Raw genomic sequence first — 15687 nt, forward strand, 5'->3', positions numbered from 1 at the left:
CTGGTTCTGTATGATAGTTCCATTCTCAATTAATAGTTAATTTTAAGGTGAGAAATGAAAGTAACCTGTATCATTTACACCACAAGTTTTTGTGCTTGATATGAATTAAAAATATACTTTTCCAGAGCTATAAGGCAAGCTGGACTCAGACAACCTAAACCTTCTCCAGATTTAATTTTATCTCTCTGAAAGTGCTTTGGAATGTTTGCACAGAGTTCATCAAATCTTTTGTAGACTGCAACAGCATCACTATGAAGAAGATTCAAAATTCCAGACACGTTATCTTATACGGTGCTCCAGGAGATAAAAGGAAATTATTTAGAAGGCAATTGAATGGTTACCTGTATGCTATTTCAGAGCACACATTTCTCAGCTCAAATCCAGGGTATGCTTATTTCCAGAATGTGCTTCTGAAGATATTTTATAAATGACACATCATGCCAAACATTTATTTCCACAAGTCCTTATTTATAAGTGATAAATGGCAGTTGAAAGATGACTGTCAGTGACTTTAATGTAAATCTTCAAATGACTCAATTCATTTCTTATCCATTATTTTTCCAGTGAAGCCTGTTGCATTGAATTACTTATTTTACTGGTAAATTAGTTTCATTCAATAGAGTAACAGCATTGCTGTATTTCAACAGGAGGCAGTTATTCCCAAGCCTATATACACATATGGGTTTTATGTATTTTTCACCTACCTCAAGAGTATCTAAAACCTTCTCTGTAGAATCAACAGCCAAATCCCCCTTAGACTTTATAACATATCTAGTTTAGTTCTTTATTCTCAGGGGACAAGGAGAGTAAGTTTGTTCTAGGATAGCTTTTTTCCTGACATGTTTTATGTCTATTCCTTTTCATGTTTTAATAAGGGTTTATTGGGTTAGCAGTAGAAGAGGTTTTTTTCAAAGACAAAGAGTCTTGGTTATTCTGAAGATAATCAAGATAGCATTAGTCTGCCTCCGAAAAGATTTTCCTCAGTCAGATCCCTTTTTGGAGACTGTGTTATCATTTGCTGTCACATGCTTTATAAATCTGGTGGTCTGTTTTGCCTTGGACTATTCCAGCTGTTTTAGGAGGATACAGAGGAAACTTCATTTTTTCATGTTACATGTATTTGACCCAGTTACAGTTTGCAAAATAAATCCCAAAGCCTGAAACTGTCATCAGATAAATTTGCAGAAATACAATGGTAATTTAACTAATTTAGCTAAATTTCCTAATTCTGTCAAGTAACAAAACTGAAAATTTCAGGTTATGTTAGGAAACAACAAGGGCCAAAAAAAAAAGCCTTGCAATACTTTGAAGTGAATCTACTGCAGGGCAGAGTTCAAAGCTGAATGGCATCAAATTCTTAGTTGATAAAAATTTGCTTTACTGCCAGTAAATTGCACAATTTGGGCAGAATATAAACCGATAGACTAGAAATACAGGACGTAGTCAGGTATAGATGAGATCAGAGTATCAGAAAATGAAGGTCAGTGGAGCCAAACATGTCTACTTGATTTTCTTCATGCTCACCTATATTAAACAGACCATTAACCAGTACTAATTAGTGAAGGTATAGCAACATACGTTCCCTTCAGCTAGTGATGGCAGCTAATGCTTTACCTCCTCCCCCTCCTCCCCCTGTGTTGCTCCCTACACGAGCTCTGCAGAAACAGTACTGCAGCTTTTTCAGCTGTGAGGCACTCTTCCCAGCACATGGGAACCCCTTACAGTGGATGTGTCTCAACAGCTAGTGCAAAATGAATGATAATGGAAAATTAATTGCCTTAGAATTACTTAGTTAAGCAGTAACAAGTAAATTCTGTGAGGATTTTAATGAAGCAAAAGGGAACTGCTTGACATAGTTTAGAAAGTATGACTTACACTGATGCAGTACTCAGGGGTGGACTAAATCACTTCTTGAGGCAGCCATGTAAGGTACAGCTGCTGAAAGATTATGTGTATCCCAAAGTTTTAACAAGCATTACAAAAATCAGTAACAGCAAGAACATCTATTTCTATCTTTGTCTGCAGATTAGGACATTATCTCTGTGTACCCTACATATGCAGACACATGAATCATAAAATATGACTTTACACTATGTCAAATTTCTTACAAAATCTTATTATTAATATCCTTTTAATAAGTAAAAATATATCAAAACTGCATCACGGTGCATAATAAGTATGCCTTGCTTGAAAAAAAACCAACTAACCCTGGATCAACAGCTTACTGCATATTTTAGTACTAACATGCATTCTTAATTGCACTATAAAGGGCTGATCCCTGTAACTGGGGGGAGGAGGCAGAGGGGGGAAACAAAAAAAGATCCCAAAACAAAAACCCCAGAACATTCGCTATACATCAATAAGCGATTTTTACAGACAAATTCTTAGCTCTAAAAGACTTGCTTGGGGTTTTCTTTAATATCAACATCAGATTCTATAGCAAACTGTGTAACCCCTAACAAACATCTGCACAACCCCAAGGTAAGAAAGCACCCACCTACGACATTCTGCTATAATGTTTGTTTTCATTCAGATAGCATGCCAAATCACCTGCTTGAATTCAATGTCAGCGGAGAAGGTCATGGTATAAGCAACCCTGCCTTAGGGAAAGGCATAGAAGGCAGCAATTTGCCACTTTCTAATACAATGTTTCAAAATATAAGATGGCACTACACAAGATGATTATCTTTAAACAGAAGGTGATTAAAAGTAATACTATATGGTATCCAAGGCACCTAACACCTGTATTAGTTCACTGTTTTTCCTATGGTATGTTGATTGAGCAGTCTAAGAAATACAAAGTAGGGATATTTGGGGAGTTTTTTCTAGGAAGAATAACCCTGAAATTCAATGATTAAGTAACTACAGTAAGCCAGAAAGTTTCACCAGCTGACAACAATTCTCTCTATATGTACAACACAACTGCATAGGAGGAGAGGGAGAGAGAGTGACTTAAGGAGATCAAATTATTTTCTGTGAATAAATTATTTATTAATTCATTCCCCTATTCTATATAGAAAATCTATGAGCTGTTTCTAGATTTTGCAAAAGTATTTGTTACTCCATAGCTCTATCAAAGGATTTGAATGAATAAGGTGCATAATCTTTTCACTGTCTGTGAGCTTTTTTACTCGGTGATACCAGCACTTGCTGCTTGTAGAGAAAATTGGATGGGCTAAAGATTCATGCTGATATGGAATATTGAATTAACTGGTTCAAAGTAGCACTAGAAGGATGCAAGGATAAACATATCCTTATTTAATGGGATGAACAAAACTATTGTAACCCTTATATTTTCATGCCTTGGAAACAAAAAAAAAAAAAACAGCTGGAAAAAGGATTGTGGATCCAGGAAGTAAGGAGGGAAACAACATTTATACAGATCAGAGGATCAAGAAGAGGGATTATTCATATATAATGAAGGTCGAAATGACTGCTAGACTTCTAAGTAGAGTCTGGTTTTGAAATAACTTCTCACCACAGAATATTGCTAATAACAATTGGGAATAAAAAGGTATATAGCATCACGCTTAGTAAATATTTCTATCAGATTCATACAAAAAAAAAAAAAAATAAGAGTCTGTCATATCTCTATCATTATAGCCACTGGCAGATGTTTTCTGGCCTCTGCCTGTTGGGATGTCTCAGATGTAAGAAAATTATTTTTATACACCTCCAGGAAACACTAGAAGGGGAATATCCAGTAACATCTGATAGTCGCAGAGCCCCTCAGAGCCAAATCCTAAAAGTGAGTCTTTTTATTTGCAATGAATTCGAGGGTTTTGACTTTATGTAAAATTGGACAGAGGCATAGAGAAATGAATGAGCTGATATTCTGTAAATCAGGGTCTTGAGTTAGGTCAGATTAATAGAAAGTGGAGTCCTGTGGAAAGAGAGGATGGTGATCATATGTATAAGCCAAGGCACCTCACTTCTGTAATGTTTTAGCTACAAGAAATATTTGCTGTGTGACTAAAGTAGATAGATCTGGTCATGAGCCATTAAAAAAAGGACAGATGTTACCTTGAAGAGGATAAATCAGACCACTACTGTGGGCTGGCATGTCCCAAGCCTTGGTATATCAACAGGCTGGCCTGGCAACAAGCTTTCAGTCTTGCAAAACCTTCTTGCAAGGATCAGTCCTGTCCTCCAGCACCTATTTCAGCAGACTTTGCTGTCTCCATCCATTCCACATGCCTTGATATTATTCCCAATGTATACTCAGTTTTGTGCCCTAAACGCACAATTTGGGGGTGGGGCTGCAAGACCATCTTTGCAGTTTCGGAATGTCTTCTGAAACTGAAGAAGATGCCACCATCTGTATTTCCCCAGTTATCTCAGCATCCTCAAGACTAATGAGTCTGTGAATTTCTCATAAAGAAATTACATGGAGCAAATCCCAAAAAGCAAACCTATTTTACTTCCCCTGTGTGAATCTTTGTCAGTCTTCTTCCAATATTAGGGTAATATGACCATACGGAATTACAGCCATGCACTATGAACAAAAGTACGTCAAACTCAGCACTCACATTACCTTTATAGGAAGCTTTCAGCTCTAGCCAGCAGTTCCTCTGGGGAGTCTTTAATCACTGATGTCTCTCTCACTCCAGTTTTCTTCTCTGCCTTTCTTCTCACATCTTGCTCCATGCCTGCCACCTACACTCTCTCATGCTTTTTTACTTACTTTTGCCCTTGCTCTTGCTGAAGGAAGACACCACTTGAGGCCCAAAAAGAAGCTGAGTGGTTCTTATCCCTGATTTTGTGCATTAGAAGTGTATGTGTGTTCTATCACCCTGTTAAAATTTTTAGGCTTCATGGCCCTTTGGTTGCCATAGGCAGGGTAGAAGCTGAACATCAGCATTCAATTAAGCTAATTTAATGTTCTATTGCCTGTCTCAAGAAAGGAAAAAAAACAACCTGCAACGTCATGCACAGTATGCAAGGGAGGGCAATACGTATGTGTTTGACAGTCTTTCAAAAATTGAACAAAATGCAGTTCAAAATTAGTTTTAAAAGGCAACAGAAAATAGAAAATGAAAATTTGGAAATTAGTTTTTACACTTACTGTTGAAAATATGACTCCTATTATTTCAAAAAATTACATTCTGCATAAAGTGAAGCCTGGGCAACAATATCTTTTAAAGTGGACAATCCTATCAATTCCTTAGAATAGCAAGCAGCACCATCCAGTGGCAACTTTTTCCTAGTAATTTCTCAATTAAGGACAATTTACATACTACAGAAGTACCATAGCACCCAAAAAGAAGGTATTTTTCCTTAAAGCACACATAATCAGAGCAGAGCCAGACATCTAAGAAGATAGATCTATCAATTAGGCAACAGTCAGTGTAAAATCAATATTTATAGTAATAATACAAAACCATTGTTACAAGATATTGAGCTGGGGATTTTGCTTGCTGTTATACCGTATTTTTGTTTGAATTTAAACTTATCCTATACTTGCCTTACAGCACTCTGCTTCATTTACACCCTTTTTGCTGCAGTTATAGCAAGTAAAAGTGACTGTAGCTTATCTAACTGGTATTGGCTTTGTCCGTTGGAGACTCCTTGTTGATGACAGTGGCTCTATCCAAGCAGCAGAAATCCAGGCGCCTCAGGTGTACTGATCCAATGCTCATCATAAGCAGCAACTTTCAGTGTTGCAAAGATTCTCCTGCAGAGCTGCTTTGAAGTCATTTTGAGTCTCTCAAAATGCACAGAGGTCACACCCTTCTCTTAAATAAGAGAAAGGCAGGGAATGACCTTAAGCCTTGATAGTCCAGGCAGTTTAGTTGCTAGGTCAGTCACAGGCTGTTCTTTCTGGGAGAACTTCTAGGGTGTGTATTCCACTCTGGGGGACAGGACAGAAGATTCACCACGTGTCGGGATGCGTTTGTTCAATGCAGTCCTCCAACACCTATCTCAGCAGGTTTTGCTGCCTGTTCCTGCTTTGCATACCTTGATACCATTCCAAATGCACACCCTTAGTTTATGTCTTAAAAGTATTATTCGTGGAGACTGCAAGACCTGAATGTGTGCAAGTCCATGGACCTGATGAAGTCAATTCACAAGTCCTGAAGGAGCTGGCAAATGAAGTTGATAAGCCAGTGGCCATCATATTTGAAAAATCATGGCAGCCAGGGGAAGTTCCCGACGACTGGAAAAAGGGAAATATAACCCCAATTTTCAAGAAGGGGAAAATGGATGACCCAGGGAATTACAGACCAGTCAGTCTCACCTCTGTGCCTGGCAAAATCTTGGAGCAGATTCTCCTGGAAGGCATGCTAAGGGACATGAAAAGCAACAAGGTGCTTGGTGGCAGCCAGCATGGCTTCACTAAAGGGAAACCCTGCCTGACCAATTTGGTGGCCTTCTATGATGGGGCTACAGAACTGATGGACAGAGCAGTTGACATCACCTACCTGGGCTTGTGCAAAGCATTTGACCCTGTCCCGCATGACATCCTTGTCTCTAAATTGGAGAGACATCAATTTGATGGGTGGACCACTCGGTGGATAAAGAACTGGCTGGATGGCTGCATGCAAAGAGTCGTGGTCAATGGCTCAATGTCCAGCTGGAGACCAGTAACGAGTGGTGTCCCTCAGGGATTGGTGTTGGGACCGGTCTTGTTCAACATCTTTGTCACTGACATGGACAGTGGGATTGAGTGCGCCCTCAGCAAGTTTGCCAATGACACCAAGCTGTGTGGTTCGGTTGATACGCTGGAGGGAAGGAATGCCATCCAGAGAGACCTTGACACACTTGTGAGGTGGGCTGAGGCCACCCTCATGAAGCTTAACCATGCCAAGTGCAAGGTCCTACACCTGTGTCAGAGCAATCCCAGACACAGCTACAGGTTGGGCAGAGAATAGATTCAGAGCAGCCCTGTGGAGAAGGACTTGGGGGTGTTGGTTGATGAGAAAATGAACATGAGCTGGCTTCAGTGTGCGCTTGCAGCCCAGAAAGCCAACCGTACCCTGGGCTGCATTAAAAGGAGTGTGACCAGCAGGTTGAAGGAGGTGATCCTGCCCCTCTACTCTGCTCTCCTGAGACCCCACCTGGAGTATTGTGTGCAGTTCTGGTGTCCTCAACATAAATAAAGACATGGAACTGTTGGAACAAGTCCAGAGGAAGGCCACAAGGATGATCAGGGAACTGGAGCACCTCCCGTATGAAGACAGGCTGAGAAAGTTGGGGCTGTTCAGCCTGGAGAAGAGAAGGCTGCGTGGAGACCTCATAGCAGCCTTCCAGTATCTGAAGGGGGCCTATAGGGATGCTGGGGAGGGACCCTTCATTAGGGACTGTAGTGATAGGACAAGGGGTAACGGGTTAAAACTTAGGGGAAATTTAGATTGGACATAAGGAGGAAGTTCTTTCCTGTTAGGGTGGTGAGGCACTGGAATGGGCTTCCCAGGGAAGTTGTGAATGCTCCATCCCTGGCGGTGTTCAAGGCCAGGTTGGACGAGGCCTTGGGCAGCATGGTTTAGTGTGAGGTGTCCCTGCCCATGGCACAGGGGTTGGAACTAGATGATCTTAAGTTCCTCTCCAACCCTAACTATTCTATGGCTCTATGATTCTAAGTCTGCTCTTATTATATTGCTCATTTTCAGCTGGGTAGGGAAAAAGAAATTTAGAGTATACTTTTGAATGGTGATGGTGCTTTGCGGTGATAGGGACTCCAAAGCAGATACACTATTCCATGCTGCCCTAGAAGGATGCAGCCCACGTGATTCAGAGGAGGCTAGATTTTAATTCAAGCTAAATTTTTCTACTGGATTTTATGATTTAGGTTTCACTACATAGGATTCAGGTTCCACGCAATGCCCAGAGTCACAACACTTCTGATTTCTGGTTTAGACTAGGAAGTTCACTCTCCAGGCCCTACCTTTTGGCTCCATTTCTATCTCAGCATAAAACACTGCAGGTAACCAAGACAATATCAAGGCAGCCTTCTCTCTTCCCAGGTCAGGACAGTAGTCTCTCAAGGAAGGAAAAGTGTGCAGGAGAGCATCCTTGCCTGCCAGAAGCTGGCCAGCACACCCAGGGGCACCGGCTTTCCCTTTCTGCCCCAATCTTATGCAGTTTTGTTCCCTCTCATCCCCAGACAGAGGGGCAACTAAGGGCAAACTTTTATTCACAGTTTCACAGTATTCTAGAGATTGGAAGGGACCTCAAAAGATCATCTAGTCCAATCCCCCTGCCGGAGCAGCAACACCTAGATAATGTTACACAGGAATGTCTCCAGGGAAGGAGACTCCACAACCTCCCTGGGCAGCCTGTTCCAGTGTTCCGTCACCCTCACTGAGAAGAAGTTTCTTCTCAAGTTTAAGTGGAACCTCTTGTGTTCCAGTTTGTACCCATTACCCCTTGTCCTATCATTGTTTGCCACTGAGTAGAGCCTGGCTCCATCCTCGTGACACTCCCCCTTTATATATTTATATACACTAATAAGGTCACCCCTCAGTCTCCTCTTCTCTAAACTATAGAGACCCAGCTCCCTCAGGCTTTCCTCATAAGGGAGATGCTCCACTCCCTTAATCATCTTCGTTGCCCTGCGCTGGACTCTCTCCAGCAGCTCCCTGTCCTTCTTGAACTGAGGGGCCCAGAACTGGACACAATATTCCTGATGCGGTCTCACCAGCGCAGAGTAGAGGGGAAGGAGGACCTCTCTCAACCTACTAACCACCCCCCTTCTAATACACCCCAGGATGACATCGGCCTTCTTGGCCACAAGGGCACAGTGTTGGCTCATGGTCATCCTGTCATCCACTAGGACCCCCAGGTCCCTCTCCCCTACACTGCTCTCTAACAGGTCGTTCCCCAACCTATACTGGAATCTGGGGTTGTTCCTGCCCAGATGCAGGACTCTACACTTTCCCTTGTTATATTTCATCAAGTTATTCCCTGCCCAACTCTCCAGCCTGTCCAGGTCTCGCTGGATGGCAGCACAGCCTTCTGGCGTGTCAGCCACTCCTCCCAGCTTAGTGTCATCAGCAAACTTGCTGATAGTACACTCAATTCCCTCATCTAAATCATTGATGAATATATTAAATAATACCGGTCCCAGTACTGACCCTTGAGGCACTCCACTAGTTCCAGGCCTCCAACTAGACTCCGCCCCATAGACTACAACTCTCTGGCTTCTCTGCTTCAGCCAGTTCACAGTCCACCTCACTACCTGATCATCCAGTCCACACTTCCTCAATTTAGCTGTGAGGATGCTGTGGGAGACTGTGTCAAATGCTTTGCTGAAGTCAAGGTAGACCACATCCACCGCTCTGCCACCATCCATCCACCGTGTTATTTCCTCATAAAAGGCTAAGAGATTGGTCAAGCATGATTTCCCTTTGGTGAAGCCATGTTGACTGCCCCTCATAACCCTCTTATCCTTGATATGCCTTCAGATGGCACCAAGGATAAGGTGTTCCATCACTTTCCCAGGGATGGAGGTGAGGCTGACCGGTCTATAGTTACCCGGGTCCTCCTTCTTGCCCTTTCTGAAGACTGGAGTGACATTTGCTTTCCTCCAGTCCTCAGGCACCTCTCCAGTTTCCCAGGACTTGGTAAAGATGATGGAGAGTGGTCTAGCAATGACTTCCACCAGTTCCCTCAGCACCCGCGGGTGCATCCCATCTGGACCCATGGATTTATGGAAGTCCAGATTGCTCAACTGGTCTCTAACCCATTCCTCATCGACTAAGGCAAACCGCTCCGTTGACCTGACTTCATCTAAGGTCTCAGGGGTACAGGGCTCTTCAGGACTGCCTGCAGCAGAGTAGACAGAGACAAAGAAGGCATTCAGTAACTCTGCCATCTCTGTATCTTCTGTCACCAGGGCACCCATCCCGTTCGTCAGTGGGCCTACATTGCCTCTGGTGTTAGTTTTATCTGCCATGTATTTGAAAAAGCTCTTTTTGCTGTCCTTGACCCCTCTCACCAGATTTAATTCTAAGGAGGCCTTAGCCATCCTAGCTGCCTTCCTACATCCTCTAGCAGCAGCCTTATATTCCTCCCAAGTGGCCAGCCCCTCCTTCCATGACCTGTAAACTCTCCTCTTCCACTTGAGCATACCCAGCTATTCCCTATTTAGCCATGCAGGTCTCCTGGCCCTCTTCCTTGACTTCCTACATGTCGGGATGCTCCGATCTTGAGCTCTTCTTGCCCAATGAGGTGTGGCTCAGACTCTTCACTGAGGAGGATAGATAGTTTTGTTCTGAGAATCCTACCCTAATTTTCTGTTGACTCCTGCAGCAGCGTTTTAATTCCTCTTCACAATATTTCCATCCTAGCACAAATGAAAGCAATAGCAGCAGGGATATTATATCCACCACAAAATTCAGGGAGAGCAGCAGCTACAATTTTCTTTTTTACAGTCTTTTCCAATAAACACCATGGATTTTCTTCTGTCCCTTTGCTACCAATCTCTTCATAGGATATATGTGCTGGAGGGAACACTCTAATCCACACTCTGTCTATATTTAAAGACAGATCAATAGGAGAATGGATGGGAAGTGACAAACCATGTTGAGTAAGCACATCATTAGTTCCTGTGACTCCTCATTGGAAAAATTCTCCCTTAAGATTAGCCTACTGCCATCACTTAGTATTACATTTTGTGTAACAGTGAATATCTCTCCTGTTTTCCTATTCCCTCTCCAAAGCATAATGTTCCATGTACAGATAAACAGCCTTATTACTGGAAATAAGCAAAAACTGGACTGTGTGAACACAGACAGCAGTAATAACAAACATCTTATTTTATTTGTAAAAATGCTTCCTGCGAGAAAACATTGGTTCAACCAGCCCACAATAATAGAAAAATGGTCAGACTGAACCATATCTAAATTTTGCTGTCTGCAGCTAATTTCTGCTGGTTAGATGCTATTAAAAATCACTCTGTTTTGAGTTAAAGAAATTAAGCTTAGCAGATGTTTATTCATAATTTAAGCTAGTTAATAATAGAAAAGTAATATGAAGAGAAACCAACACTCTCTATTTCCATTAAAGTAATAGAAATTATTATTATAGGCTAATAATTCATGCTAGTAAAAAGCTAGAACTTTTAAAGCCAGATCTTGCACTTTCAAGTAGTTCTGTTTTAAGGAGAAATACAGACGTGTAAATGTTATTCAAGATGTCAGATCATTAAAATGCCATTTGAAATATCCTGGCAAGATCATTCACAGGCCTACCTACCAGACAAGATATGAAACTGAATGATAGCTCCGGTGATTAAGCAAGCCCTCTAGAGGCTCTTACAGAATTTCTGATACTTACTGGTGTCACTTTTCTGCCATTTGATGTGCTACTAGTATTGCTTCTTTTTTTTTTTTTCTTAATTTAATAAAATAAATACTATTCTGTCTTTTCTCCCAACTAAATAAAATGTTTTATAAAATAGCTTTAAAAAGCTCATTACCTTCTTATTTGTTTCTGCTGGCTCATTTAAGCATCATAAACAGCTAACACTGCATTTTAAGCCACAACACAAAATAAATATATTATTAAAGGAAAATATGGGACAAGAGCACACAATCATTCAAATTAATAATAAATTTTTAACATTCCTCCTTACATATTTTTAATTAATGTAGCTTCAACACAGCTGCAAATATGCAGTTAAGAATTACTAGTAAGAGCTTTGTCAACTCAATAAACTTTTCCAATTACCAATAAAACTTCTTAATATTAACAGAATAACGAGCATATTATCCTATTCTCTGTGTATACAAATATAGGCAAAAGAAGAAAATCAAAGCTATCTTACAGTATTGAAAAGAAGAAACAATGAGATTTTATCCATTCTACTTTTTACTTGTCTATGCTGTACCACCAGAAATCATACACCACTTCCTACTGAACCTGAGTGAATGGGGTATAAAGAGTCTCTTTTTAGTTACAAACATAGAAAAAGGCTTTGCTGGAAAAAGAATGGAAATAAAAGAAGGCAAAAGACAAAGTGCATTCTTAGCTGAAAGAACAAAGATGTTTGGAGCATAAAAATGTAAAAATTAAATTTTCTAAGTTCTTTTTTTTTTAAGTTCTTAATCAAAAGAGGCTATGCGTTTTGAGGATCAAAACTAGAAAAAGCATATCTTGAAATACATTGTGAACTAATTTAGTACAGCAACATTAGCGCAGAACTCTGTACATCAGCACTTTACACCACATGTCCCTGTAGACCAAAGTGAAAGCATGCTTATATCAAATCTTAACTATGTTTATCAGTAAACCTGAAGGGTCAGATGGTAAAAGCCGAGATCAACAAAGGTAAACCTGGCACACTTTTTTCTTGCTTTTAAACATGCACTTGGATTAATTTCCTGTGCTGTGTAGGCTTCCAAGAACAAAACGAAATATTTGTTTTCAACAAGTCTATAAAATAATAGAGTTTAGATTAATTAAAAAATAACAAAAGAAGCAGATGTTTTTTCTCCTTTCTCCTCTAAGAGAAGGGCAGGGGAGAGAAGACTGAAATGCAACGAGGCAACTTATCGATATTTAAAGAAAAATCAATTTCAAGAGAATGAATGTCTACTTACTGAAGGAAAGGATGATTACATGGGGAAAAAAAAACCAAAACCCACAGATTTCAAACAGAAAATGTAACTAAGAGATGTCCATCTAAAGAAAGTTAAAAGCAATATATCAAAATTTCAAGGGACAGACTTGGATTGAAGAAAATACTCATTTGTAGTAAGCTTAAAAAAAAACACATTAGAAATCAAAGAGGGAAAAAGGCATCTTCTTTTACCAGAAATTTGCATTTCAGGAATATGTAACATGCAATCCATTTCAAAAGAAAGAACACTTTAAATAAATATCTGAAGAAATTAAGTACTGTGTTTTATGAAAAGCAGCGTACCCTGAGACAATAAGAATTCTCCACTGATGAGTGGCCCATGACATGCATTGACCTCCTGGGGATTTGATGCCAACATAGAAGCAAAGAGCTGCCTCAAAGCAGAATTTACTCTGTGTCTCTACAGTGGTGAAAGTTTTGAGAAAATTACAGTTCACAGTAAATGTACTTCATTTTCCAACAGGAACCTCTTACTTCACCAGCTTTTCCCATCATCTGTAGCTGCAGGAGGCAGAAGCCTTTGCAGTCTGTTCTGCACACTCCCTGGTGACTAAGGTAGAAAAGGGCAATGGGAGAAGGGGAAGGAAAGATTAAAAGATTAGGACAGTGGGGTTGAGGAGGTTGTGGGCACAAGATCTACAATTCATGTTCTGAGAAAAGTGCTGTGCAGGAGGAGCAAGAGGCACACTTTCAAGTGGCTTTTGTGAGTCATAACAGATAAAAGTGCTGCTTCTTTCTTCATTAATGTAAGAAAATATGCAAAAATATAGCTCTAAACCTTGTTTAGCATGTCAACACCATCTGAGGTTTAACCCGTTTTGCCAATAATAATCGATAAAACACAGGAAAATAATAAAAACTGGTAAAAGATGGAGAGCAGCAACACTGAATGAAAATCCATGAGAGATCTCTCCTACAGCAACACCAATTGATTTCTGTAACAGTGATAACTGCTAATGGAATAGAGAGAGCAATGTGTTGAGAGAGCAGGACTTCAGGCACTAAAGTTATAAGCATTGAATATAAGGTAAACTACTATTACATAGTCTAACAACATTTACATCAGTCTCTTGCAAGAGATCTCTGAGGAAACCAAACAACAGTCAAGTTCTGATTCTATGACAGTTATTTCAAGCTTATATATTCATAGTTTAAAATTTACTCCGGTTGTAGCACTTGTCATTCCTACAGGTGTTATGGGGAAAACAGATAATATCATGATGCAAAAGGTGACTTTTCACATTTTAAAATTCTAAAATTTTACTTACAAGTATCTATTTATACCTTTGAATTTGAGTAAATATTTTTTCTGCCTACAACAGAATTTTTTCTTGATTTTTCACAGGAACAATAAGCTAAAGAGCTGTTTTAAAGCTTTTCCTTAGAAATTACAGGGAAATACATACTTTGCTTGCCTTTGCTTTTCACTTTCAAGCCTTTATTTCCTTTTACACATAAATTGCTCCAAAGCAGCTTTCTAGGATGAAGCACAAAACCACCTTTTACGTACATTAAAAAACTGATTTTTTTTTGCAATTTTTAAAGGTTTGCATACTTGGGGTGCTGAAAACTGCATTTATAAGTATTAAGATTATTTTGGTGCTGCGCTGCATGCCTACATATATTTATAGTAAAATCTAGTCCAATCCCCCTCCACACTTTTAATATATCTCTTTGCTCATCTATAAAGTACGTAGAGGCATTTTTAGCTTCATAAATAAATCACTGTTGCTGAACATAATCTAAATGTCTAAAGCATCTGTCATTTTTTGTGTACCCATTATTGATATTTGATTAAAAGGCGTTCAACTTACAATTTTAGCTGTTAACAGGATGGATAGTTAAAATACACAAGGAATGTGGAAATAAAATGAGCCTGCTGGGACATATTTGCAATGGAATACCTTGAAGACTTAATTTGATTCACTTCTCTGTTTCATACTCATGTAAATCAGGTGTGATTCAACTTGGACAATTCACTGACAGACTGGATGCTTACATGAATTAAAAAAAAAATAATAAAAACAAACATTCTCCTTCCAATCTTGTTTTAAGATAATCAGACAGTGTTTTCATTTCAGAAAAGTCAGTTGGAGCTTTGTGCTGTTTTGGACATGTTTTCCATCCTTAGTGCTTATGCAATGCATTTTTATTGTGTTTGGTACCTCAAGGCTTTGGAAAGAAGTTGCAATATATATTTAAAATTCCCTGTCCTTTCAGTTCTTCAGGTTAACTCATATTCAATTTCCTCATAAAATAATACAGTAAAAGAATTTCTAAATGTCACTCATTACAAAGCGTGCTCAGTTTAACCTTTTAAAGGTACACTAGATTCATAGTTTGAAGTGCCTTAGAGAAGGAAATAAGATAAAGAAAAAAACTTTGGTTATCATCTTGGAAAAGAATTCACTTTAAAAGATGTTTTACACTCCTTTTATAACCTAGACTAATTTTCACTCTCACAGCCAAATTACAATTCTGTGAAAATGCTAAAACTCTAATAGATGCTAATAGAAAAATACACAAGATCACTGTAACATTAATATAACTTGCCAAAATTAGTCACAATTCAGAACAATTTCCTCACATGTATCGTATTCATGCCACTAGCAACACAGATAGTACACCAAGGATCCACATACATATATTAAAAGTATATTAAAACCCACCAATAAAACCCTTCCTTATGCTCCATTTATAATGTAGGGGAAAAATAAAATCAAAGTACAAAGCTGGCTTACTTCCAGTATGATCAGCACGTAGACACCTACTAATATGATGGACGCAATTGTTACTTGTGCCTCTATATTTGCATGGAGATATTGATGCTTCATGGAGAGAGGAACACTTCCAGGCCCCTGTAGGAAAGCTTGAATGTTTATGAAGATGGTGCCTCTGATGGAAGAAAGAAAAAAAAGAAGTTTTGCTTATTTCTGGAATGAAATAATAGCATTAGTTTTATTTATGCATTAATTTTATATTCAGTACCTATAAATATTTGTGCATGTGTTGTATATTTACAATCACAAGCAACTTCGTAACATTTTCATTCTACACCTCTAAATAGCATTGTTTAGAAAGCAACTAAAGTACAAACTAGCCTT

General features: G+C 39.4%; 1 protein-coding gene across 1 annotated transcript in view; it reads right to left on the reverse strand.

Moving 5' to 3' along the window:
* Positions 1 to 15687, reverse strand: part of OCA2 (OCA2 melanosomal transmembrane protein) — a 198625-nt gene that overhangs the window by 113101 nt on the left and 69837 nt on the right. The window contains exon 9 of the mRNA XM_062628602.1: positions 15325 to 15478. Within this exon, the coding sequence (XP_062484586.1) occupies positions 15325 to 15478 (154 nt within the window). The remainder of the gene's footprint in view (positions 1 to 15324; positions 15479 to 15687) is intronic.

The sequence above is a fragment of the Pezoporus occidentalis genome, unplaced genomic scaffold (assembly GCF_034315485.1).
Source record: "Pezoporus occidentalis ecotype Australia unplaced genomic scaffold, CSIRO_AGI_Poc_V1 ctg32, whole genome shotgun sequence".
Classification (NCBI taxonomy): Eukaryota; Metazoa; Chordata; class Aves; order Psittaciformes; family Psittacidae; genus Pezoporus; species Pezoporus occidentalis.